Source organism: Hakea prostrata, chromosome 2 (genome assembly GCF_041222555.1).
Source record: "Hakea prostrata isolate BN-2017 chromosome 2, UWA_Hpros_2, whole genome shotgun sequence".
Taxonomy (NCBI): domain Eukaryota; kingdom Viridiplantae; phylum Streptophyta; class Magnoliopsida; order Proteales; family Proteaceae; genus Hakea; species Hakea prostrata.
Genome location: NC_142601.1, coordinates 41,469,444 through 41,496,780, shown reverse-complemented (window position 1 = coordinate 41,496,780; position 27,337 = coordinate 41,469,444). Strand labels below are relative to the sequence as shown.

The 27,337-nt window shown below is 41.4% G+C and overlaps 3 protein-coding genes across 3 annotated transcripts; all 3 read right to left on the bottom strand.

The window, feature by feature from the left end:
* Positions 1-3,946: 3,946 nt before the first annotated feature.
* LOC149024380 (pectinesterase inhibitor 10-like) lies at positions 3,947-4,456 on the bottom strand. Its single transcript, XM_089143465.1, has one exon. It carries the CDS (start codon positions 4,454-4,456, stop codon positions 3,947-3,949), a length of 510 nt encoding a protein of 169 aa, XP_088999591.1.
* A 15,773-nt stretch (positions 4,457-20,229) lies between these two features.
* LOC149024379 (21 kDa protein-like) lies at positions 20,230-20,739 on the bottom strand. The gene has a single exon (XM_089143464.1). It carries the CDS (start codon positions 20,737-20,739, stop codon positions 20,230-20,232), a length of 510 nt encoding a protein of 169 aa, XP_088999590.1.
* A 5,755-nt stretch (positions 20,740-26,494) lies between these two features.
* Positions 26,495-27,004, bottom strand: LOC149024378 (pectinesterase inhibitor 10-like). Its single transcript, XM_089143463.1, has one exon. The coding sequence runs from the start codon at positions 27,002-27,004 to the stop codon at positions 26,495-26,497; it is 510 nt and encodes a 169-aa protein (XP_088999589.1).
* Positions 27,005-27,337: the final 333 nt, after the last annotated feature.

Below are 27,337 nucleotides of genomic sequence, written 5' to 3'. Positions count from 1 at the left end.
TGAATGGGTCAAATCAGAGAAGTACATAGTTCAGCAACCAATTGGTTGACTGACTTGGTCGACTGACCCAACCGACCAAGTGAACAATGCGGGGCTGAATAGTAAATTTTGATCCAAAACCTAGCTTCCGAGGCTCGGATCGATCCGAAACTTGGAGGGATTGATAGTAATAGTATAAGAACACTATCTAGCAAGTAATTAGCATAATCTAATGGTCTAATTAGGAATCCCAAAATTGAAACCCTAAGTTCTAAATACAAGAATCATAGCTTCAATTGAAATCAAATGAAATTGCAAGGGGAATTAGGGAATTAGCTGGGGGAATTGATAAGCAATAGATTAGGATCATATGCTTGCATAGATATCAAACTTAGCATGCTTCATACTTCAGTTTAGGACAAGAATACAAGATGATAAGAAGAGAACCATACAAATGCAAATGCAAGAATCAAAATGAGAGCATAGCATAGGTAGAAATGGAATGAGCATATGCATTAGCAAGGAATTAACACTTGAAGTGGTGGTTGCAAGGTTGCTGCACAAACTTTAAGGTTACAACAGCAAGAAGAAGAAGAGAATAGAGTAGGATAGAGAGCAAGAGAAAGAAATCATACCTTGTAGATGATAATGGAGACAAGAGGCAATGATTGGCAATGATTGAATGCAATATCCCTTCACCACTACCAAGGAAGTGCCTTGGGAAGCTCTCCCCTCGTTCTCAGCTAGCTAAAAGTGTAAAAAAGGGTTCAAGACATGAGGCTTACTTAAGTAGAAAAGAGACTATCCAAAAAGCATCAAATTCTCGGATTTGGGAATCCTTTGGTCGATTGGCTTGGTTGACTAGCATGACAGCAAGCTTGATCCAGGAATTTGAAGGGCTAGAATGATCCAAATTGAGGAGGGTTTTCTCCTACAAGTCAATCAACAAGTTTAGATTAGAGAAATACCTTCGAAACAAGACCATAAGGACATCAAGTACTTCAACTAAGCTTCCCCTCTTCTAGGTGCAGTTTCTCACTGAACACTAACAGTGTATCCAAGTAAGGGACATCACTGTCAATATCCATGGGCTAAGAATCTAACACCAAGTTTTCAACGAGAGGGCCCACAAGTTTCTCCTCCTTCTTCCATTCCGGGTCTTCGGACCTACAAACATCAAAGGTTCCGAGTCAGGGTCAGGGTCAAGGTTAGAATAGGGTTGAGATTCACAATATCAATTTTACTGTCTCAACTAGTAATAAATGAAGAGGTTGACGAACTTCTAAGTCCAGCTTGTGATGGATGCCACTGATAAGCATGCATTTACCATTATTTATTTGAATTATTTCCCCATACATATTTAATTAAAGAGAGCTAATTGAATATTTTTGTGTATTTTTCAGGAATAAAGTGATTTTGGTTATTAGAAATAATATGGAGTAAAGTTGGCAAATATTTTAGATGTTGGTGGATTTTAAATCATGGCATTCAATCTTGCTGCCCAATAAATCATGAAAAGTAAGATCTTAGTCAAATTGGAAACAGGTGGAGGTCTAAGGAACAAAATTGGTAATAAATCTGAAAATCGGGTAAACAGACCTACCTTCAGTATTTTGGGAATATCTCTCTTGTATGAACTTGGATTTCTATGATTGAAGATGCTATGGAACTATATTGAAAATATATACAACTTTCCAGTTTTAAGTTTTTCCAAAATCCGAAATAATAAAGGTCAAATGGACGGGTAAAGAGAGGGGATTCATTGTGTGCGGGAGACATAAAAGAGAAGCCAGTCATAGAGAAAAGGAAAACGGCGAACACGGCTCTCATCTCTCTCATTGCTGAAGAAGAAGACCACATCTCTCTCTCTCTCTCTCTCTCTCTCTCTCTCTCTCTTCTTTGGAGGAGAAATCGGGGTGTCTAGGTCAAGCTAGTAAGACATCTAACCCTTACTTTGATCTTCACAGAGAAATGGGAATAGATAATTTTATATAATTGTTCCTATTTCCGTGGCTAAAAGCTCCTCCATTTAGGCTCAAGATGGATTATAATAAATTGGCATCATTAAGACCGAAACTTACACAACTAGCTATCCATGATGAAATAAAACACAAAGAATGAGGCTAAGAATCTAATTTTTTGGGTCAATATTTATGCTAACAGTATCATGACACTCAACCGCAGGTTTTGACCCAGTTGGCAGAGATCACCAGTTCATGATATAAAATGAAGAGCTTGAATCATCTTGGGTCAGAGGCAAAGTCCTGCTAAATATTTAAACAGTTATACAACTACCCTAATGATTTAGTCAAGGTACACATAAATTGGCCAAGATGAATAAAGGTTCCAATGAAAGAACATCATGACACTCCAAAAGAGCATAATTGGGCTAATAGAAGTGGCAAAAATACAAATTTGACATGACAGGTCAACATATAACCTTTTGTCACGATGGAATGATTTTTGGCCTTGTCTTGCGGGTTTTCAGTTAGTGTGCACCCAACTTCCCAACTCGTGCCTTAATAGGGCTGTCTGGACTTTTTAACTAGGCAAAACTCAGACAATGCTATCGCTGCCTTTTTCAAGTTGGGCCATGTATTAGCTTTTGTACATAACCCTATCATAAAAATCATAACTTTTTTTGGTCAAAGAAAAGCTTACGTTAATTACCGTATAAAAAATTCTCTAGAGGATAAAAAAGAAGTATTTACATGGACGGAGGTTCGAATTGTCATAAATCTTAGATAAAGAGAAATTCTAATGATTACCCAAGGCAAAGAAGGAATAACCATAAAAGGAAATGGATGCATGCACACACCACACCTTATACAACTTTTTATTAGCTATTCTCCCATGGGCATTGCATTGAGTCCTTTTCTTAATGAACTTCTTAGTGCGCACCAGGATTTGCCGCATAACTTTTTGAATTAGACTGAAATTTGAGCCATGAGTAGTGCCAAAGAATATCAATTGGAATTCATATGAGAGCCATAAAAAATTATTGTCATATGTGATGAGGTGGACTTCTTTTTATCCGACGGAATCAACACACATTCAAGCCTAGGTTATCCTCATAACCATTCATGCCCATTATCATGAATGGGGTTAACATAATTTGAACAGATTAACTCCTATTCATAGCCTTGAGTGGAATATGGAAATTGATTCTCCACTTAGAAGGGAAGGTTCTATGAAGGCGATTTATTCCGCATTAGTGGAGAAGGTACAAGTGTATTAATTCTCCAATAGTAGGGAATTGTTTCTTTAATTAAGTGGGGGTATGGTTGGTTAGTGGCCTAACTCATCACCATGAGGAGCTCAGTTGATGTAAGGTGTGGTTTTTGACCAATATAAACCCAACTCCATCCTTGTATGATATGTAATTCATACTATACGCACACATGCATTGCATTCTTATTTACTTTCTTGCAATGTCTCTTTTCACTTTTGGGTTTATTTTGAGTGTTGTGCTGTAACTTTTGGCTCTCTTGGATGGAGTACAAGAAATGCTTCATCTTCTAGTTGGAGGTTTTTATCTGGTTGGTGGTGGTGCCAAGGAACAACCCTTGACGGTATGGTACATCAGTAACCCAAATAAAGGCAACACTAACGGTGTGACTACACCTTTTCTATTGAAGATTTGTGCTACTACTACATTATGTTCTCAAAATGAGGCTAAGGATCTTCAAATTCTAATTGTATTGAAATTTTATTTCTTATATTTGAAAATAAATTACACAACTATGAATTAAGGCAATTATATCCATAGAGAGTCCATTCGAGTAATCAAAACTTCTCTTTGCAAAACCTCAACTAAATTTATAAATTACTACAATATCAAACACCACAATGAAATCATATGGCCAAAATCTGCCCTATAAGGTGTTTCCTTCTTTTTTTTTTTGAAAAACAAATTTTATCGAGAAGCACCACGTGAAATAGGAAAGGCTCGAGAGATAAACTATAATCAAGCTAACTTATTGATAAAGGTAAGGGTAATGCTTATCAACTTCTTGCCTTCCACCACAAGACCAAGTAAATCCGATTTCACTGATTCCAATCCCTCCTCACATGTATCCTCGTTCGTCAGTGCTGCACTCATCCAAGTCTTCAAGTTGTCAATGGCTACAATGTCGAGCTTTCCATTCAATTGTCGAGTTGACTTGTCCATCTGATCAATGGCGTCTCCATAGGTGTCCATACAGTCCTTTATAACCTTATCAGATCTGGGTTTCTTTGAAAGGAGACCACTGACAGTTGTTGCACTTGAAAAGCTCTCTTTGAGGGCCACCCTAGCTAGACTGGATGGAATTTCTTCGATCATGAGAGCTCTGGGGATGAGTTTGGCGATGCAGACGTCAGGATACAATGTTGTCTTGCAATTGGTAATGATGAAATTCTTGCTAGCGGCTGAAATTGCCAGTGGAAGGAGGAGGAGGAGGACGGCTGTAGAGATTGTAGTTGCCGTGGCAGCCATCTTTTTTTTTTCAAAGAAAGAAACAATTTAAAGTTCTCTTATTATTATTAAGATGGAAGGAAGACAGATGAGCAAGGAGTTAATGAGTGGGGTTTTATTTATACATGGGCATCTGATCTTGTCTACCTTTCTGGTAGCGATCTTAATGATAGGAGGCAAAAGCGGATTAGAATACTATTACAAGGAATGGTTGAAACGCTATCAACAATTTAATTCAGTTTGCTTCTAAATAGTACGGATGGGCGTGAAATGCAACTGAATTGTTAAATATCTGTGTTTTTAAGATTAACCAGAAGTGCAATGTTTGAGGTTGAAATGAGGGTTGTCTGATTACGACTTTCACAACCATTCTTGCACATTGTTTGGCACTCATTGTTTGCTCCTTTTTTTTTGGTGAAGCTATTTAATGAGTACTCTGAAATAAAGTGGGATTAACAAAAAAAAAAAAAGAGTGGTGGTGGTACTCACCATATGTTGGGAAACTTTCATTAGGTTTTTTCTTTGTGTGTGTGTGTGTGTGTGTGTTGGGGGGGGGCTTCGATGGGCACCAAGATTTGCCACATAGCTTTCTGAATCAGCCTGAAATTTAATCGATGAGTAGTGCCTAGTTCTAAAGATCATATATCAATTTTGTGTCAATTTTATTGTCAAAGCCTAGTTATAAATGAAGAGGTTGATACCGACTTGTAAGTCCAGCTTGTGACTGATTCCACCTCGTGTGCAAGTGAATGGGCCAAGCCAATAACATATCTAGGAAGAAAGAAAAGAGAAAATACAAACATCAACTCCAAGGTGTATTGGAAAATGTTGCATTTCTTAGAATTTTTTGGTGAAGTGGGATTTGTTCATGGAGTTATAATTGATCGAGTTGTGGTGAAATTCATAAAACTCAAATCTTAATGCTAAATACTCAATTTTGGGTCTCTCTCTCTCTCTCTCTCTCTCTCTCTCTCTCTCTCTCTCTCTCTCTCTCTCTCTCTCTCTCTCTCTCTCTCTCTCTCTCTCTCTCTCTCTCTCTCTCTCTCTCTCTCTCTCTCTCTCTCTCTCTCTCTCTCTCTCTCTCTCTCTCTCTCTCTCTCTCTCTCTCTCTCTTATTTGGAGGAGAAATCGGGGTTTCTAGGTCAAGCTAGTAAGACATCTAACCCTTACTTTGATATTCACATGGAAATGGGAATAGATAATTTTATATAATTGTTCCTATTTCCGTGACTAAAAGCTCTGGCATTTAGGCTTAAGATGGATTATAATAACTTGGCATCATTAAGACCAAAACTTACACAACTAGCTATTCATGATGAAATAAAACACAGAATGAGGCTAAGAATCTAATTTTTTGGGTCAATATTTATGCTAACAGTATCATGGCACTTAACCATAGGTTTCGACCCAGTTGGCAGAGTTTACCAATTCATAATATGAAATGAAGACCTAGAATCATCTTGGGTCGGAGGCAAAGTCCTGCCATATATTTAAACAACTATACAACTACCCTAATGATTTAGTCAAGGTACACATAAATTGGCCAAGATGAATAAAAGTTCCAATGAAAGAACATCATGACACTCCAAAAGAGCATAATTGGGCTAATAGAAGTGGCAAAAAAACAAATTTGACATGACAAGTCAACATATAACTTTTTGTCATGATGGATTGATTTTTGGCCTTGTCTTGCGGGTATTCAGTTAGTGTGCACCCAACTTCCCAACTCGTGCCTTAATAGGGCTGTCTGGACTTTTTAACTAGGCCAAACTCGGACAAAGCTATCACTGTCTTTTTCACGTTGGGCCATGTATTAGCTTTTGTACGTAACCCTATCATAAAAATCATAACTTTTTTGGTCAAAGAAAAGCTTATGTTAATTACCGTATAAAAAATTCTCTAGCGGATAAAAGAGAAGTACTTACAATGGACGGAGGTGCGAATTGTCATTAAATCTTAGATAAAGAGAAAATCTAACGATTACCCGAAGCAAAGAAGGATTAACCATAAAAGGAAATGGATGCATGTACACACCACACCTTATACAACTTTTTATTAGCTATTCTCCCATGGGCATTGCATTTAGTCCTCTTCTTAATGAACTTCTTAGTGGGCACCAGGATTTGCCGCATAACTTTTTGAATTAGACTGAAATTTGAGCCATGAATAGTGCCGAAGAATATCAATTGGAATTCATATGAGAGCCATAAAGATTTTTGTCATATGTGATGAGGTGGACTTCTTTTTATCCGACGGAATCAACACACATTCAAGCCTAGGTTATCCTCATAACCATTCATGGCCATTATCATGAATGGGGTTAACATAATTTGAATAGATTAACTTCTATTCATAGCCTTGAGTGGAATATGGAAATTGATTCTCCACTTAGAAGGGAAGGTTGGGTGAAGGTGATTTATTCCGCATTAGTGGAGAAGAGACAAGGTTATTAATTCTCCAATAGTAGGGAATTGTTTCTCTACTTAAGTGGGGGTATTGTTGGTTAATGGCATAATTCATCACCATGAGAACCTTAGGTGATGTAAGGTGTGGTTTTTGACCAATATAAACCCAACTCCATCCTTGTATGCTATGTAATTCATACTATACGCACACACGCATTGCGTTCTTATTTACTTTCTTGCTGATATGGAGGAAATATGATCGGACCGGGTTCATACCTGGTTCGACCCTCGACCCCGGTCGAGACAGAGGGAATCGACTCGCTCCCGAGCGAACCGGATCCAGAAGATGGCTTGCTGAGGAAGAAAACTTATTCAGCTACAAGCACGCCCTAATTCAACTTATGAATTAGGTTAATTACCCTAATAATGGCAGACTCAAATTGACGGCTGCGGCTAATCATTATCGAAGGGATAATCATCGCATAACCTAAAGGTTATCTCAAGAGTCCTCTACTAGTCCAAACTAGTAGAGGTTTATCGCTCAACGGATCTAACTGTTAAGATCCAATGACTACCCGAAGAAGGCTCAAGTGCATCCAACGAAGGAGATTCGAAGGTACACTCTATATAAACCTCACTGCCATACGAGGTGAGGGACGGAGACTCAGACTCAGACTCAAATTTAGATACATACTGATAGATGTAAACTATCAGAGGCTTACGATCTAGATCACCTTTCCCAGTTCTTTATTCCTTAGTTATGTGCTTCTAGCAGAGCCGTTTGTGATGAAGTTCATCAACTGACTTAGCCTTCGGAGGTGGACTCCCGACCCCCGCGGTCGGGCCACATCTGACGCTTTCATTTTGCAGGTCATCACGAGGAGATCTAAGGGCAGAGCAGATTTTTGACGCATCATTTGGCGCCGTCTGTGGGAAACGACTTGTAAAGCCATGGTGACTAGATCGGCAGAAGCCGCTGCACAGCGCGATTCCGATGTTCAGATCCCCGGAGCGAATAATCCAGATGTTCCCCAGGGAAGCCAAAATCCTATCGAAGTAGATGGTGGTCAGGGAGGACGTAATCCTCCTGATACATTCCAAGAACAATTGAATCAAGTAAAGATTCAACTCGTGGAGGTGAGCCAAGCACTCCGCATGCTCACCAGACGAGTGGTGTTACCACAAGAACCTGACCATCGCGATTCAGGGAGGCACACGTTACCACGTGATAAACCGCGTGATCAAAGATTGGCTGAAGACCGGAATATCTGTCAGAACTTTCGTGAAGGTGACCGAGGACCTAGGAGAATGGACGATCAACCTAGGCGAGACGATCGGTTCGACAGACCGCAGAAAAGTACAACCGATTCAAATACAAGGTTGGACACAGGGGTGAGAACTCACTCACCAACTGTCAGAAGAACCGGTCCCGATGATCGAGCAATTCGCGACGAGCGGAATGTTCTGGAAGGACGGGTTGTTCGTGATGATCGAATAGCACGTGATGATCATGTTAATCAAGGTTGTGGTCATATCGCTAAAGATCACCCGGCCCAGATTGGTCAGGAATTGGCCAACATTAATCAGAAGTTATGGCAGTTGGCTAAAGAAAGGATGACTGAGGATATTTACTCAGTCATTCGGAAGACCCCCTTTGCAGAGCCAATTGCAGGATATCAGTTTCCCCATAACTTTTGTTTGCCTACCTTTTCTACATTCGATGGCTCCGGAGATCCAACGGCCCACATTAGCTATTATCAGCAGACCATGGCAGTTTCAGGTAATTCTGACGAAATTTTATGCATGGTTTTTGGTTCATCTTTAACCGGAGCAACACAAAAGTGGTTTTCGAACCTCCCCTCTAGAAGTATCGTAAACTTTGATGAATTGGCGCACAAATTCATAGGGCGATTCCAGAGTGGGATACAGGTCAAGAAAACGGAAGAAACCTTGTTTACTATCAGACAAGGAAAAAGCGAATCGATTAGAGAGTTTCTGAAAAGATTCAACAAAGTAACGATGGAGATAGAAAATTTGGATGAGCAAGTAGCTAAAACTGCTCTATTCACTGGACTCACTAACCGGAAACTCCTAGAGTTATTACTACAGGATATGTCTGCAACTTATGCTGAGTTGGTACAGAGATGTCAGAAGCAGGCCGAAGTCATGGAGATCCTAGATGCGCGCCAAAGAGATAACAAAGTCTCCAATAAGGAACAGAAGGCTCCTGAGCAGAAGCAGAAGCCAAAGAAAAATGTCCGTGATCGGGTTGGAAAATCTCAGGCTTGGCGCCAGAGGTCTCCCGGTAAAAGTGAATATACTCCATTGAATGTTCCTCGGGCTGATATTCTAAATATCATCAAAAGGAAAAATATTTTGAAGTGGCCACCTAAAATTCTTTTGAAACCTGGGGAGCAGTAGGATCGAGAAAAATATTGCCGATTCCACAAGGACTATGGTCATTATACAAATGACTGTCGTCATCTGAAAGCAGATATTGAGAGATTAATATCTCAAGGACACTTGTCCAATTTTGTTAGCAGAAGGAGGGAGGAGCCACGTGAGCCACGCAGCGGCTGCTCCTAAAAGGGATCGTTCGGTTAGTTCAGAACGATCAAGGGAGGCTCCGAGGTCTAAAAAGGGCAAGGAGGTGACTGAAGCTACTCGGTCACCTATCCTTACCATTTTCGAAGGACCAGAGCCCGAATCACTCCGCAGTTTGAAGACAAAATCCAAATTTTTCGGAACCGGGGAGACGCAGAAGCGAAAGAAGCTGAATGGTGAAGATTCTATCACCTTTGGCGAGGAGGATGAAAGAGGCGTTTGTTTACCTCATGATGACGCCATAGTCATCAAGGTAGAGATTGCACGTTGGGAAGTGCATAGAGTTTTGGTTGATACAGGGTCCGCAGCTGACTTGATTTCTTATGAAGTGTATCAAAAACTAAAGGTGGATGAGGACTTGATGAAGCCTTCATCCACACATCTATATGGTTTTGCAGGGTCGTCTGCGGTGGCGGAAGGATCTGTCCAGTTGGACTTATCTATTGGAAGTTTCCCTAAGGAAACAACCGTCCAAATCAATTTTTTGGTGGTTCGGGAGCTGCCAGCTTACAATGTTATCCTCGGGCGACCATCTTTATCCAAGATAGGTGCTATTGTTTCGACAAAACACCTGAAGATAAAATTCCCGACTGATATGGGAATTGGTCAAGTTTCCTCTGACCAGAAGATCTCTCGGCAATGTTACGTTGCCTATTTAAAAGACAAGGAGGGCCCGAGGAAGGTGACTGCCCTACCTATAGAAGTTCGAGACAATCGGGAAGAGGCAGAGATGCAAAGGCCCGAACCAGTGGAGAAGCTGGAGCAAATCCAGCTGTGTACCGAGGATGAGAAGAAGATTACTTATATCAGGTCTGAACAGCTGGAGAAATTCAAAGATGAGTTGAAGTTATTTCTTCAACAGAATAAAGACATATTTGCATGGTCTGCTGAAGACATGCCAGGAATCGATCGGGCTGTCGCAGAGCAAAAACTCTGGATAGATCCGAAGGTGATATCAGTGATACAGAAAAGGAGAAATTTCTCCATTGAAAAGTATGAAGCCGTTCGGGGCGAGGTTGAAAAACTGAAGAATTCTGGTTTCATAGAACCAATTGAATGCCCAACCTGGTTAGCTAACGTGGTAATGGTAAAAAAGGCGAATGGGAAGTGGAGAATGTGTACAGATTACACAGATCTCAACAAAGCTTGCCCTAAAGGTTGCTATCCGTTGCTTCGGATTGACCTCTTGATAGATGCGACTGCAGGATATGAAACTCTAAGTTTCATGGATGCCTACTCAAGGTATAATCAGATCCTTATGGATAAGGAAGATGAGAAGTTTACGGCTTTCATGACTGATCGTAAAAGCTACTACTATAAAGTCATGCCATTTGGCCTGAAGAATGCAGGAGCAACATATCAGAGGGCCGTCAACAAGATTTTTAAAGATCTGATAGGAAAGAATGTTGAAGCTTATGTTGACGACATGCTAGTGAAGAGCTTTACAAAAGAAAATCATATTGCAGATTTGACTGAGGTATTCTCAGTACTGCAAAAATATCAAATGAAGCTGAATCCAGAAAAGTGCACCTTTGGAGTTTCCTCGGGCAAATTTTTGGGCTTCATGGTGTCACAGAGAGGTATTGAGGCTAATCCTGCCAAAATACAGGCTCTAATTGATATGGAGGCTCCCAAAACTGTTCGTGATGTGCAGTGTTTAACAGGGAGAGTTGCCGCTTTGAATCAATTCATCTCCAAGTCTGGAGAAAAGTGTTTGTCATTCTTCAAGGCACTCACAGATTTGAGGGGCAACAAGGAGGAAAGTGGACCGAAGAATGCCAGAAAGCTTTCGAGATGTTAAAAGAAGCACTCGGACAACCACCGATCTTGTCCCGACCAGGAAGGGGGAAATATTACAGCTATATCTAGTGACGTCCCTTTCAGCGGTCAGTGCAGTACTTGTTCGTGAGAAAGATAAAAAATAGTGGCCGATTTACTATGTGAGCCACGTATTGCTAGATGCGGAGACACGATATTCGCAGATTGAGAAGCAGGCTCTGGCTCTCATGATGGCCGCCAGGAAGCTAAGGCCATACTTTCAGGCTCATCCAATTGAGGTATTTACAACTTTTCCTCTCAGTAAAGTTCTTAATAAACCTGATTTATCTGGAAGGATGGTGTCCTGGTCGGTTGAACTCAGCGAGTTCCAAGTGAGCTTTAAGCCCAGAACGGCAATCAAGGCTTAGGCGCTAGCCGATTTTGTAGTAGAAACTACTGCACCAGTGGAGTCCACCATTGAGGATCCCATTATACCAACCACTTGGGAGGTATATGTGGATGGTTCGAGCAATAAAGATGGAGCAGGAGCTGGAATTCTATTAAAAAGTCCAGCAGGCTTTATTATTCGATATGCTTTGAGATTTGCATTCGGAGCAAGTAATAACGAAGCAGAATATGAGGCTCTGATAGCTGGACTTCGGTTGTCAAAAGCATTATCTATCGCAGATGTTACTATTTATAGTGACTCTCAACTTATAGTCAACCAAGTCCAGGGGGAGTACGGTATTAAAGAACCACGCTTGCAGAAATATCAAGAGATAGTGTAGGCATTTCAAAACCAATTTCGGAATTTGAAGATATCTCAGATTTTGAGGAATGAAAATTCAGTGGCAGATGAGCTATCCCGACTAGCCAATGCCAAAGAAAAGAATCTAGACCCTTCAGTCTATATTGAAGAGATAACATTTCCAAGTTATCATGAGAAAGAAATTTCTTATATTGAAGCAGAGCATTGCTGGATGGATCCAATAATTGAATATCAGAGAGATGACAAATTACATGAGGATCCGAAAGAGGCAAGGTTGATCAAGATACGATCAGCGAGATTTGTCATTCAGAATGGGAGACTATACAAAAGATCTTATTCTAGACCCCTTATGAGATGTATAGGCCCCGAAGGAGCAAAGTCAGCTTTGGCTGAGGTTCATGAAGGAATTTGTGGGGCTCACATGGGTGGACGAGCCCTGGCCCACAAAATTCTAAGACTTGGGTTATATTGGCCTAAGATCCAAGAGGCTGCTCTGGAGTATGTTCGTCGATGTGGCAACTGTCAAATTCATGCTACAGTATCGAAGCGCCCGGCGGAAACCATGACTTCAATTCTAGATCCCATTCCCTTTGCGATGTGGGGAATTGATATCATGGGCAAATTCACCAAGGCGTCAGGCGGAAGGGAATATCTGATAGTAGCAATTGATTACTTCACGAAATGGGTTGAAGCCAGTGCATTGGCAGCAATTACTGAGAAAAAAGTGGAGAAATTTGTGCTTGAGTCAATCATATATCGCTTTGGGATTCCAAAGATTATCGTCATTGACCATGGTACTCAGTTTGGCTGTCCGCAATTTGAGCAATTTTGCGGAACGTATATGATCGAGCATTGTATATCCTCAATGGCATACCCTCAGAGCAATGGACAAGTAGAGGTTACTAACCGAACGCTACTGGAAGGAATAAAGAGAAGACTCGAAGCTGACAAGGCTTCTTGGGTCGAAGAACTTCATAACGTACTGTGAGCCTATAGAACTACGGTTCGAACACCCACAGGAGAAATTCCATTCAGGTTAGCATATGGGTCCGAAGCATTGGAACCGGTGGAGATAATGGCGGGGACATTACGGGATCAAGAGTTCGAGGAAAAAGCAAACGAGCAAGGACTGCTTGATAGTCTTGATCTGTTGGATGAAGTTCGGGCAAAGGCAATAGCACGAACTCAACATTATCAAAGAAGGATAGCGTCTGATTATAATACTCGAGTGAAGAATCGTCGGTACTTAGCCGGAGATTTGGTGTTGAGAAACACCTTAGCTTCCGACCCACGTCACCAAAGAAAATTGGACCCTTCCTGGGAAGGACCTTATATGGTTGTAAAACCAGTTGGTTCAGGAGCTTACAGGCTGAAGAACATCAACACCCAGAAAGAGTTGGATCGTTCGTGGAATGCCAGGCATCTCAAAAAGTTTTATCCTTGATGATGATTTCAATTTTGTTTGTGATGTAAACATTTTCAACTCAATCAATGCAATTTTTGGCTTTCAACAAATTATCTTTTGATTGGGGGGCATCATACACCACATTCAAGAACAAGATCCAACTATAAGGCATCGGTTTAAAACCCGAGTGAGTTCCTTCTACAAGGCATCGGTTTAAAACCCGAGTGAGTTCCTTCTTAGACTTATTGTATTTCTCCGGAAATCCTTAAGTAAAGGCATCGGTTTAAAACCCGAGTGAGTTCCTTCTCAGACTTATTGTATTTCTCCGGAAATCTTTAAGTAAAGGCATTGTTCTAAACATCTAAGACCTAGTACAACAGCGATTCAAGTGGCTAGCAAAGTTCAAGATGAAGTCAATTTCTTATTTCTTCAAAAGACCAGAAGAGGCCGGTCTCAACATCAAACATAAGATTACAAGAGTTGGATACAATCTTCGGTCCAGAAAGAAAGTCATCATCGATGATCATTAAGAAGTCATACAAGATTAGCACAACTTTGCTAGAACAAACACATGAGTCAATCATTGGTATGGATTCAAGGAAAAGAAGAGGGGAAATGAGGATTACAAAAAACATTTCAGTATGTATAAAATCCTCCACAATTTCATACTCTTTGTCCAGCTTGTCCAGGAGAAGTATGGTCCTCGACCAAACTTGCATTCATGGCGAGCTCGTCATAATTGAATCCTTCCAAGGGAGAATAAACAGGAGAATCTTCCAGATAATGCATAACATCTGGATCAGAAGGCGGAGGATCAATCTTATTTTTGGTCCAATCAGGAGGAGGAAGGCCTAGTTTGGTAAATACTTCAGGATGGCAAACAGCACTGTAGGGAGTCGTATCAAAATGAGGATCCTTCCTTAATATTGATTCCCATACTTCGTTCTCACCATCCCGGTACGCCTGCAAGTTATAAGCATTCAGCATATCAACAAAAGGCTTACTGTGTAAATACTTGAAGTTGCAGGCTCTGCGAACATCAATTGGAAGGGATTCGGGCAAAGGAAGGACAGCTTGCCTTTGGGGTAACGTTTCAGATCCTTTGGCTCCTGACTTTCCAACTCCTCGCTCCAGTTGCCGGATCTTCTCCCTGGCATCATCCAAGTCTGACTGAAGAAGATCGATCACCGAATTCTTTTCTCCTGCAACCTCCAAGCTAGTTTCCTAAGGCGAGCAATCTCAACATCTTTAGCTTCAGAGATTTCCCGAAGCCTGGAAACTTCATTGCTCAACCTATTGAGCCTAGAGGCTGCTTCCACTTGGTTGTGGAAGTTACCAGTAAGACTCCTGCAAACAACTTCCAAGTTAAAAAGGAGCAGAAGAGTAATGTTCAGAATCAAAGATAATGAAGAAAGACTTACATCACCAGTGACTTCATAAAGACTTCATCTGGGAGTGTGGAAAGAATTGCGCTCTCAGAAGTCATTCGAGCAGCAGTGCACCATTCCAACGCTCTGTCAAACTCGTTTGACACTAATTCGGGCGAAGGATGAGCTACATCAAGAGAAGGATGAGCTGCATCACTTGTCACCCGACGACGCTTCCTGGTGGCAAAATCCTCCAACTCCAAAGGAGAGGAGGAGGATGCCAAACAAGCACTAGAATTGGAAATAGGAGCAGCACCTGCTGGGACCACACCTTCATCAGACGCCAACATAGTTGCCTCAGATGCCCGAAGAGTCTCCTTCGGGGGTGCACCAACGGTCTCTGCAACAGGGGCGTTAGCAGCGCCATCAACAACGGAGTGATCAAGATCTTCCTGGGAAAGACGAGCAATCACTTCGAGCAAAAGAGGCGTCGGGGCGGCATCAATAGAAACTGTGGGAATCTAACTTGAAGATTCACCAACAGCAATCGCCTTACGCATGGAGGATTCACTAGCTGAAACCACCTCACTGGCCCCAACCACCGCCGACGGAACGATTTTCTTACAAGATTTCGCTCTTATAAAGTTCGGGTTGATCCTGGGAGCCACTATATAAACAGAAAAGCCATATCAATACAGATATCCAACGACGACAGAAAAGAGGGAAAACCCTAGTTCTCTATCAGCTATGAAAAACCCGATTAACTAAACCCAAGTACTACTACTGTGAAGTTTACTCAGGGGGAAAGGGGGAAAGAGATGATTAATCAAAAAACTCACTGGTTCAGAAGTTGATAGAGTTATTGTTGGAGTACGAGGAATTCGGAAGCAAGTAGGAGGATGGAATGTCGCTTTAGCAAATCTAACTTGCAGATAGCATGATAGATGGAGAGTACCCACGAAGGCTTTAAATAGCCTCAGGTATTAAGACGACAGTTGAGAGCTAAAGACAACCAATGGCCCAGATCGAAATGACGCTTCGAAATCCGTAACAAGCAAGATCAATGGTCGTAGGGAGGCCACATGGAAACATGTGGAGGCAAGCACCCGATGCAGGGATACCTCCAATCGTCGCACCGCCATTGTGATAATGGATGTATTACCGATTCATTGGAAACAGTGAATGGTATACCAAAGCAAGGAAACGTTTGGATTTCGCGGATACCAGAAGGGAAACGTGTGGACTTTGCAATAAATGAAGGAATGGGGAAGATTAATGCATCTTTCCAAAACGCATCTTCATAATATCTCTACAAGATTATTATTCGTCGAAGAATGTGAAGTTAAGTGATAAGTTTTATCATTTATATTTTGATATTCAAGAAAAGATTTTAGCAGGTAACAAGGAAATGGAAAGGCCAACATGAAAAAGAAGTGTCTATTCATTAGCAAGGAGGTCAATCTTTAAAAAAAAAAAAAAAAAAAAAGAGATAACTCCCTAAGCCTCTTCTTCATTGTTGCCCGAGGAGCCCTGGTCGGGAGGACTTTTCTCAGGATCCTGAGAAGAGCCTTCTTCAAGAATAACATTGTCAGAGTCCTCTTTAGCAATAGCTTGTGACTCGGCTTGTGACTTCTCCTCTGGAAGTGCCGGCTCGTCAGCCAGATATGCCTTATATTGTGGGTCAGCTGGAAAAGGATCATTTTCTTTTCGAGCCCAGTCTGGGAGATCCATGCCTAATTTCCCGAAGACCTCTTTATGGCACACCTCACGAAAGGGAGCAGTATCGAAAGAAGGGATTGATGCGAGAATTCGCTCCCAAACGTCATTCTGCCCCAAGCGATAAGCTTGGATGTTGTAGACACCTAGTAGTTCGGAGAAAGGTACGCTGTTCAGGTACTTCCGAACACACTCCTTCCGAAGCTCAGGCTTGATGTGCTCGGGCTTGCTAGGGACTGCCCACTTCAGATATTCTTTGTTCTCCATACATTTAATTTCAAGCCTGTCACCGAACAACGTGGCAGCTTCTTTTTGCTTCCTGGCCTCGCGCTCGGCAGCGGCGGCACGAGCCTTTGAAGGATCAAGGGCCTCTTTGAGGGAGTTCACTTCTTCCTCATGCTTTCTTTGCAGCTCCTCGGCAGCTGCAGTCAGCCGGTCTATCTCAGAATTGGCTTTTGCCAAATTCTCTTCACAGGTCTGCAGCAAGAAGCTATTGCGACCAACCCGGCTCAATGCTTCCATGTGTTGATACAATCTCAACACAGCATTCCTGGGAAGGCGGAAATTATTAGAAGAAGTCATAAGAAATTGTGAAAAAATAAGTAAGCAAGAAGACCGGTACCTTGTGGATTGACTAACAAGGGCAACGTCATCCAAGGTTTCAAATTCCTGGCGATCAGAAGGAGCAAGACTGAGGGAGCTCCACTCTCAGGCTTTCTCAGGATCCAGTGTTACCCTGTCGGTCAACTTCAAGGTCCATTGGGGGTGAAGACCACCTCACAATCCGCAGAATTTTTGGATTTTTTATGGGAGGAAGCATCAACTGTATCATGCCTCCTTTTGGTTCGGGCGGAGGAGGAGACATTAGTCCTCTCCACCATTGGCTTCTTCCCTTTACCCGAAGCATCAGCCACGGGCCTGATATTCCTGATACCCCTATAAGAGGGGTCGGGAGAGGGACAGAAGCCTCTTAATCAACAGTCAAGGCTCTAGGCGATCGTTGCTCGGCTGTCGCAACGGCCCTAGCGGCCTTCACTCGCAGGTTCTCGGGGTTCATTCTTGGAGGCACTGCAAAGAAGAGAAAAAGTCAGAATTGAAGACATATCACTTCAATAAAATTAAAAGATGATGGTTAAAAGCTCATAATGAGCCAAGCCCCAGTACTGAAGAATGGAGTTATACTCCACCTCAAGTCCATGTATCTCTTGATACCATGGAATGGATTTGATCTTCCTGACGGCCGCCTCGTCTTCTTTGGATAAGGGAAGGCCTCGGTTATTCTCGGAAGAAGAAGTACACCGCCTCCAAGCGGTCGGGAAGTTAAGATCCGATGGAGGCGCTCGACAGAAAGATTATCGTTCGCACCATCTTTTGTGGTTAGAAGGGCAAGTTCCTTTGGCAAGGATGCTGCCCCTCCAGTCAAGTTCAGCCTTATTGCGTTTGGACAAAAAAACCCATCCGAGAGGATGGGAGATAGAAAGAACATGAAAATGCACAAAGAGAGAAAGAGATGGCGTAATGCCAAGTTCAAAACACAAACCCAAGAAGCCGACGATGAGACACCAGCTATTGGGAAGGAGCATCCCGGGACAAATGTCCCAATAATTCAAAACTGCGAAGAACAAAGGATTAAAAAAGGGAAAGCGAACCCCGCTTTCTAGTGCATCTATGTACAGAGAAAATTCACCCGAAAGGGTTGAATCAACCCTCTCATCAGGATGGGGAGCCCTAACCTGATAAGAGGAAGGAAAATCAAAATCTTGGATGGCTGAAAGAAGGGTTTCCTCCTTGTAAATGGAGGGAACAGAGCCAGGTCCGCCATCGGACCTGGAAGTTTGAGGCTGCCTAGAAGACTCGGCAGTTACCCTAGAAGTCTTGGAAGATCCAGACTCAGGGAGGACAGAAGGAGTTTCGGTTTCTCTCCCTAAACCTTTTTGAGAAACTTCAGCAAACTCGCGCCAGAGGACAGTTAGGGTTTTGTTATCACTATCCGATTGTTCGGAAGGAGGAGAAGCAAAAGCTTCATTACCACTACTATTACTAACACTGGATACCAGAGAAACCCTATTATCCGCCATTACTTGTTTCAGTAAGGTACAAAAGACCAGTAAACTTACTGATTCAGTGAGGCAAAAGCTTGAGAGCAGGAAGGCGCGAAGCAGACGACAAAGGTTCAAATTCCGGACAGGAAGAATGAAACCTACGAAGACAACGAACCGCTTTTAAAAGCAGGCGCACGAGTATTCGGGAATCTGAACGATCGAGATTGATTCAAAATAAACGTTCGAGATTAGAAGACGTTTTGAAAGTTTGAACTCACGAATCCGAAACAGGCGTTCGGAAACCGTCGCTTGGATTACGTGAGCCACGACAGATCGACTGCAAGGAGACACGTGGCCTTACCCTCGCAACACTCAAGGAAAAGTGACCACCGCATTAAATGTGATATGACATTTAATGGAACACGCAGAGACTATTTCTTGACGAAGAACCCAGTTAAAAACCAAGCCCTCGGGATCGACCGAACGCTTGGTCTGGGGGGCTCGTGATATGGAGGAAATATGATCGGACTGGGTTCATACCTGGTTCGACCCTCGACCCCGGTCGAGATAGAGGGAATCGACTCGCTCCCAAGCGAACCGGATCCAGAAGATGGCTTGCTGAGGAAGAAAACTTATTCAGCTACAAGCACACCCTAATTCAACTTATAAATTAGGTTAATTACCCTAATGATGGCAGACTCAAATTGACGGCTGCGGCTAATCATTATCGAAGGGATAATCATCGCATAACCTAAAGGTTATCTCAGGAGTCCTCTACAAGTCCAAACTAGTAGAGGTCTATCGCTCAACGGATCTAACTGTTAAGATCCAACGACTACCCGAAGAAGGCTCAAGTGCATCCAACGAAGGAGATTCGAAGGTACACTCTATATAAACCTCACTGCCATACGAGGTGAGGGACGGAGACTCAGACTCAGACTCAGATTCAGATACATACTGATAGACGTAAACTATCAGAGGCTTACGATCTAGATCACCTTTCCCAGTTCTTTATTCCTTAGCTTTGTGCTTCTAGCAGAGCCGTTTGTGATTAAGTTCATCAACTGACTTAGCCTTCGGAGGTGGACTCCCGACCCCCGCGGTCGGGCCACATCTGACGCTTTCGTTTTGCAAGTCATCACGAGGAGATCTAAGGGCTGAGCAGATTTTGGACGCATCACTTGCAATGTTCTTTTCACTTTTGGGTTTATTTTGACTGTTGTGCTACAACTTTTGGCTCTCTTGGATGGAGTAAAGGAAATGCTTCATCTTCTAGTTGGAGGTTTTTATCTTGTTGGTGGTGATGCCAAGGAACAACCCTTGACGGTATAGTGCATCAGTAACCTAAATAAAGGCAACACTAACGGTGTGACTACACCTTTTCTATTGAAGATTTGTGCTACTACTACATTATGTTCTCAAAATGAGCTAAGGATCTTCAAATTCTAATTGTATTGCAATTTTATTTCTAATATTTGGAAATAAATTACACAACAATGAATTGGGGCAATTATATCCATAGAGAGTCCATTCGAGTAATCAACACTTCGCTTTGCAAAACCTCAACTAAATTTATAAATTACTACGATATCAGATACCACAGTGAAATCATATGGCCAGAATCTGCCCTTTAAGGTGTTTCCTTCTATTTTTTATTTTTTTTTGAGAAAACAAATTTTACCGAGAAGCACCATGCGAAATAGGCTAGGCTCGAGAGATAAACTATAATCAAGCTAACTTATTGATGAAGGTAAGGGTAATGCTTATCAACTTCTTGCCTTCCACCACAAGACCAAGTAAATCCGATTTCACTGATTCCAATCCCTCCTCACATGTATCCTCATTTGTCAGTGCTGCACTCATCCAAGTCTTCAAGTTGTCAATGGCTACAATGTCGAGCTTTCCATTTAGTGTCAGAGTTGACTTGTCCATCTGATCAATGGCGTCTTCATAAGTGTCCCTACAGTCCTTTATAACCTTATCAGATTTGGGTTTCTTTGAAAGGAGACCATTGACAGTTGTTGCACTAGAAAAACTCTCTTTGAGGGCCACCCTAGCTAGACTGGATGGACTTTCTTCGATCATGAGAGCTCTGGGGATGAGTTTGGCGATGCAGACGTCAGGATACAATGTTGTCTTGCAATTGGTAATGATGAAATCCTTGCTGGCGGCTGAGATTGCCAGTGGAAGGAGGAGGAGGAGGACGGCTGTAGATATTGTAGTTGCCGTGGCAGCCATCTTTTTTTTTTTCAAAGAAAGAAACAATTTAAAGTTCTCTTGTTATTATTAAGATGGAAGGAAGACAGATGGGCATGGAGTTGATGAGTGGGGTTTTATTTATACATGGGCTTCTGATCTTGTCTACCTTTCTGGTAGGGATCTTAATGATAGGAGGCAAAAGCGGATGCTTTGAATACTATTACAAGGAATGGTTGAAATGCTATCAACAATTTAATTCAGTTTGCTTCTAAATAGTAAGGATGGGTGTAAATGCAACTGAATTGTTAAATAAATGCAACTGAATTGTTAAATATCTGTGTCTTTAAGATTAACCAGAAGTGCAGTGTTTGAGGTTGAAATGAGGGTTGTCTGATTACGACTTTCACAACCATTCTTGCACATTGTTAGGCACTCATTGTTTGCTCCTTTTTTTTGGTGAAGTTATTTAATGAGTACTCTGAAATAAAGTGAGATTAACAAAAAAATAATAATAAAAAAAAAGTGGTGGTGGTACTCGCCATACATTGGGCAACCTTCATTAGGTTTTTTCTTTGTGTGTGTGTGTGTGTGTGTTGGGGGGGGCTTCGTTGGGCACCAAGATTTGCCACATTGCTTTCTGAATTAGCCTGAAACTTAATCGATGAGTAGTGCCTAGTTCTAAAGATCATACATCAATTTCGTGTCAATTTTATTGTCAAATCGTAGTTATAAATGAAGAGGTTGATACCGACTTGTAAATCCAACTTGTGACAGATGCCACCTCCTGTGCAAGTGAATGCGCCAAGCCAATAACATATCTAGGAAGATAGAAAAGAGAAAATACAAACATCAACTCCAAGGTGTATTGGAAAATGTTGCATTTCTTAGAATTTTTTGGTGAAGTGGGATTTGTTCATGGAGTTATAATTGATCGAGTTGTGGTGAGTTTCATAAAACTCTAATCTTAATGCTAAATACTCAATTTTGGCTCTCTCTCTCTCTCTCTCTCTCTCTCTCTCTCTCTCTCTCTCTCTCTCTCTCTCTCTCTCTCTCTCTCTCTCTCTCTCTCTCTCTCTCTCTCTCTCTTTTCTTTGGAGGAGAAATCGGGGTGTCTAGGTCAAGCTAGTAAGACATCTAACCCTTACTTTGATCTTCACAGAGAAATGGGAATAGATAATTTTATATAATTGTTCCTATTTCCATGGCTAAAAGCTCCGCCATTTAGGCTCAAGATGGATTATAATAAATTGGCATCATTAAGACCGAAACTTACACAACTAGCTATCCATGATGAAATAAAACACAAAGAATGAGGCTAAGAATCTAATTTTTTGGGTCAATATTTATGCTAACAGTATCATGACACTCAACCACAGGTTTTGACCAGTTGGCAGAGATCACCAGTTCATGATATAAAATGAAGAGCTTGAATCATCTTGGGTCAGAGGCAAAGTCCTGCTAAATATTTAAACAGTTATACAACTACCCTAATGATTTAGTCAAGGTACACATAAATTGGCCAAGATGAATAAAGGTTCCAATGAAAGAGCATCATGACACTCCAAAAGAGCATAATTGGGCTAATAGAAGTGGCAAAAATACAAATTTGACATGATAGGTCAACATATAACCTTTTGTCATGATGGAATGATTTTTGGCCTTGTCTTGCGGGTTTTCAGTTAGTGTGCACCCAACTTCTTAAGTCATGCCTTAATAGGGCTGTCTGGACTTTTTAACTAGGCAAAACTCGGACAAAGCTATCGCTACCTTTTTCACGTTGGGCCATGTATTAGCTTTTGTACATAACCCTATCATAAAAATCATAACTTTTTGGTCAAAGAAAAGCTTACATTAATTACCCTATAAAAAATTCTCTAGAGGATAAAAGAGAAATATTTACAATGGACGGTGGTGCGAATTGTAACAACTCCCGTATTTCTAACCCGAGATCCGTATTGTAGGTCCGAGAACCCAAAGGTCTAGTCGGGATGGAAGTCCATGATCCAGACCCTGAACCCATGGATCTAGATCCTCCATCTGAAGAGCCTGCCTTCCTTGGTAGTTGGTCTTCTAGAAGGCAAGTGATGTTTGGAGATGTCCGGAATGAAGGTAAGATCTCCCCCCATCTCTTCTTTAGGGCTAGGTTGTACTTGGATATCAACCCCCTAGCAAAAGCACCATTGTTTGGCAAATTACATGGGGGCGGTTGCTAGTGGCGGTCGATCAAACCATGCGACCGCCTGGAGCGACCGCCTCTGTTTTTGGGGTTTTGCCCTATTTTGCCCCCTGACTTTTATAAAAGGTAACCCTCGTCCAATTTACGAATATTTTATTTGTGGTTACCGTTTTTGGAGGTTAGATGGCTGCCGAGAAGTGCCGAAAGCGGATTTGAAGTGCTAGTAGTGATCTGAAGGTCAATCCTTCCCTGTTTCTGGTATTCTGGAGTGAGGTAATGGATTCACCCTTCATCCTTTATCTCCTTTGTCTTTCAATTTCATGTTAACCCATTCCCTCATCATGGTGGTTACCCTTTTGATCAATCGTAACTCTCTTTCCAATCTTCTTGATGTGATTCATCCGAAAACGAAATCCTGCTTTCGTGAAAAGGATAAATCCAGTCATGGGGAGAGTTCTGGGTAATCCAATGATGGTAATTGTTAGGTTTCCTTTCACCCTTTGGCTTTGGGAGTGTTAGATTCGAGATTTAGGCCATGATCACTCGAAATCCAGATTGAAAACGGGTGATCAGAAGCCTGAGTTTCATATTGAAGCTCTCTGTTTTTTGGGCGGTCACTAGTGGCGGTCGCTTAACTTAAGCGACCGGCACGAGCTACCGGCTGGTAAACAGTGACCAACTGACTTTTGGTTTTGATCCAAATTGATTCAATTGACTTATGCATTATTGTAACCATGTGTTTAGGTGTTCTCTGTTTGAAGAGATAGTCTTATAATAGTTTACGGATTCCGTTTTACAGACAATTTACTTATATGCAGGTAAGGACATTCAATCCTATCTTTATGAATAGACTTAAACATGTTAGTCCAGTGTCTGTTAGAATTAGTCTTTCATTATATAAGCTGCTATAATCATGTTTTACATACCAATCTTGTTGTATTGTTGTTGTTTACCTTGTTTACATATATACTTTGTTTTGATTATGGATGTGATATACTGATGATGCTTAGTATGAGGTTCTGATGAATGAGGTATTCCTCTGGGATATCAAAAGGCTGTGGAATGGGACACATGCCTGCTGATGTCTCCAGCACTGTCATAACTATTGGATGACATTCTTAGGTAGAGTCTAGAATTTGCATGGCTAGGTACCCCACATGCTACTACCCTTTCGGTAGGGGGATTGAAACCGGATGACCCATGATGACAGTGATGTGACGTTGGTCCACTATTAGTCATATAAATGGTAGGGTTACATATGTTAGGGTTGGGCTCATGGACGTCCAAGGAACGGACATGGTGTCATGAGGAGTCATGAGAGCATTCCGCCCCAACAATATGTGGATGACCATAGGGAGATGGAATGGAGTCCAATAGCGGTAGCCAGTCCGTGAGGATTCTCATTCCTAGGTTGCAAAGGATATTGAACCGAGTTGGTTGGTGCCATAGGGGATGTATCTGGACTTCATGTAGGCATGTTACCTGTATGACCTTGCATTGGATTAGAAACCCCGACATGCGCCAGTACTCATTACCCATGGTCATGGTGAGAGAGTGTTGACTTAACCCCAGCCATGGTTTGAGAGCCAGGTGTGGACCTTTCACTTTTGCCCAGGATCCCTACAGAGGTAACCAGTCCTTGCTGGATCAGAGTGACTAGACTTACCCAGAGGAGGGCTGGTGTATATCTTAAAACATATCAATTGTTAGAGACTTGCATAGTTAGAATTATAGTATCATTCATACTCTGCACTCATTCATATCATTTATGCATTTCTGATCTGTTGGATATTTTGATGGGAATTGTAATTGTTCTTACTGAGTTCTCTAGAACTCTTTATTGTATATGTTTTATTAGCCTGCACAGATGGAGGAATTGTGCCAAAAGATGGACTGGTTTCCTATGAAGGAACCTTCCCGTATGAAGAGGATGTGGCACCGGCAGTGGGAAATGGAGATAGCCTGTGAGGGAGCTCCTGCGAGTGCATGGAGTGCGCTTATCGCACCTATTGATGGACAGAGACAGAAAGTGGTTAGATAGTTAGCTCAGTGAATGGACAAAAACTGGAGGACGCCTTTTCTTAAGATTCATGAAAAACATTATTTAGCCTTAGAAAAGGAAACTGGAAAGAAAATAATATAACTCTTTTTGATTGCTTCCGCTGAACTCGTATTCATTTTAATTCATTATTCTTTCATTTATTATTTTTATTGGAGTATTTGGGCTCCTGTAATCCTTTAATTCATTTATTGAACTGTTATTGCTCTTGATTGTCTATATTTGTATTTATTATTGTTGATAGACTAAAACCGTGGATCCTATGATGGATCACTCCCACGGGTTCTCGGGCGGGTAACCGAGACCGGCGGGTGGGGTGTGACGTTGTCATTAAATCTTAGATAAAGAGAAAATCTAATGATTACCCGAAGCAAACAAGGATTAACCATAAAAGGAAATGGATGCATGTACACACCACACCTTATACAACTTTTTATTAGCTATTCTCCCATGGGCATTGCGTTGAGTCCTCTTCTTAATGAACTTCTTAGTGGGCACCAGGATTTGCCGCTTAACTTTTTGAATTAGACCGAAATTTGAGCCATGAGTAGTGCCGAAGAATATCAATTGGAATTCATATGAGAGCCATAAAGATTTTTGTCATATGTGATGAGGTGGACTTCTTTTTATCCGACGGAATCAACACACATTCAAGCCTAGGTTATCCTCATAACCATTCATGGCCATTATCATGAATGGGGTTAACATAATTTGATAGATTAACTCCTATTCATAGCCTTGAGTGGAATATGGAAATTGATTCTCCACTTAGAAGGGAAGGTTGTGTGAAGGCGATTTATTCCGCATTAGTAGAGAAGGCACAAGTTTATTAATTCTCCAATAGTAGGGAATTGTTTCTTTACTCAAGTGGGGGTATGGTTGGTTAATGGCCTAACTCATCACCATGAGGAGCTCAGTTGATGTAAGGTGTGGTTTTTGACCAATATAAACCCAACTCAATCATTGTATGCTATGTAATTCATACTATACGCACACATGCATTGCGTTCTTATTTACTTTCTTGCAATGTCTCTTTTCACTTTGAGGTTTATTTTGAGTGTTGTGAGGTAACTTTTGGCTCTCTTGGATGGAGTACAAGAAATGCTTCATCTTCTAGTTGGAGGTTTTTATCTGGTTGGTGGTGGTGCCAAGGAACAACCCTTGACGGTATGCTACATCAGTAACCCAAATAAAGGCAACACTAACGGTGTGACTACACCTTTTCTATTGAAGATTTGTGCTACTACTACATTATGTTCTCAAAATGAGCTAAGGATCTTCAAATTCTAATTGTATTGCAATTTTATTTCTTATATTTGAAAATAAATTACACAACAATGAATTGAGGCAATTATATCCATAGAGAGTCCATTCGAGTAATCAACACTTTGCTTTGCAAAACCTCAACTAAATTATAAATTACTACGATATCAGATACAACAATGAAATCATATGGCCAAAATCTGCCCTATAAGGTGTTTCCTTCTTCTTTTTTGAGAAAACAAATTTTATCAAGAAGCACCACGTAAAATAGGCTAGGCTCGAGAGATAAACTATAATCAAGCTAACTTATTGATGAAGGTAAGGGTAATGCTTATCAACTTCTTTCCTTCCACCACAAGACCAAGTAAATCCGATTTCACTGATTCCAATCCCTCCTCACATGTATCCTCGTTCGTCAGTGCTGCACTCATCCAAGTCTTCAAGTTGTCAATGGCTACAATGTTGAGCTTTCCATTCAGTGTCAGAGTTGACTTGTCCATCTGATCAATGGCGTCTCCATAGGTGTCCATACAATCCTTTATAACCTTATCAGATCTGGGTTTCTTTGAAAGGAGACCATTGACAGTTGTTGCACTAGAAAAACTCTCTTTGAGGGCCACCCTAGCTAGACTGGATGGACTTTCTTCGATCATGAGAGCTCTGGGGATGAGTTTGGCGATGCAAACGTCAGGATACAATGTTGTCTTGCAATTGGTAATGATGAAATTCTTGCTAGCGGCTGAGATTGCCAATGGAAGGAGGAGGAGGAGGACTGTTGTAGAGATTGTAGTTGTCGTGGCAGCCATCTTTTTTTTTCAAAGAAATAAACAATTTAAAGTTCTCTTATTATTATTAAGATGGAAGGAAGACAGATGGGCAAGGAGTTAATGAGTGGGGTTTTATTTATACATGGGCTTCTGATCTTGTCTACCTTTCTGGTAGGGATCTTAATGATAGGAGGCAAAAGCGGATGCTTTGAATACTATTACAAGCAATGGTTGAAACGCTATCAACAATTTAATTCAGTTTGCTTCTAAATAGTGAGGATGGGTGTGAAATGCAACTGAATTGTTAAATATCTATGTCTTTAAGATTAACTAGAAGGGCAGTGTTTGAGGTTGAAATGAGGGTTGTCTGAT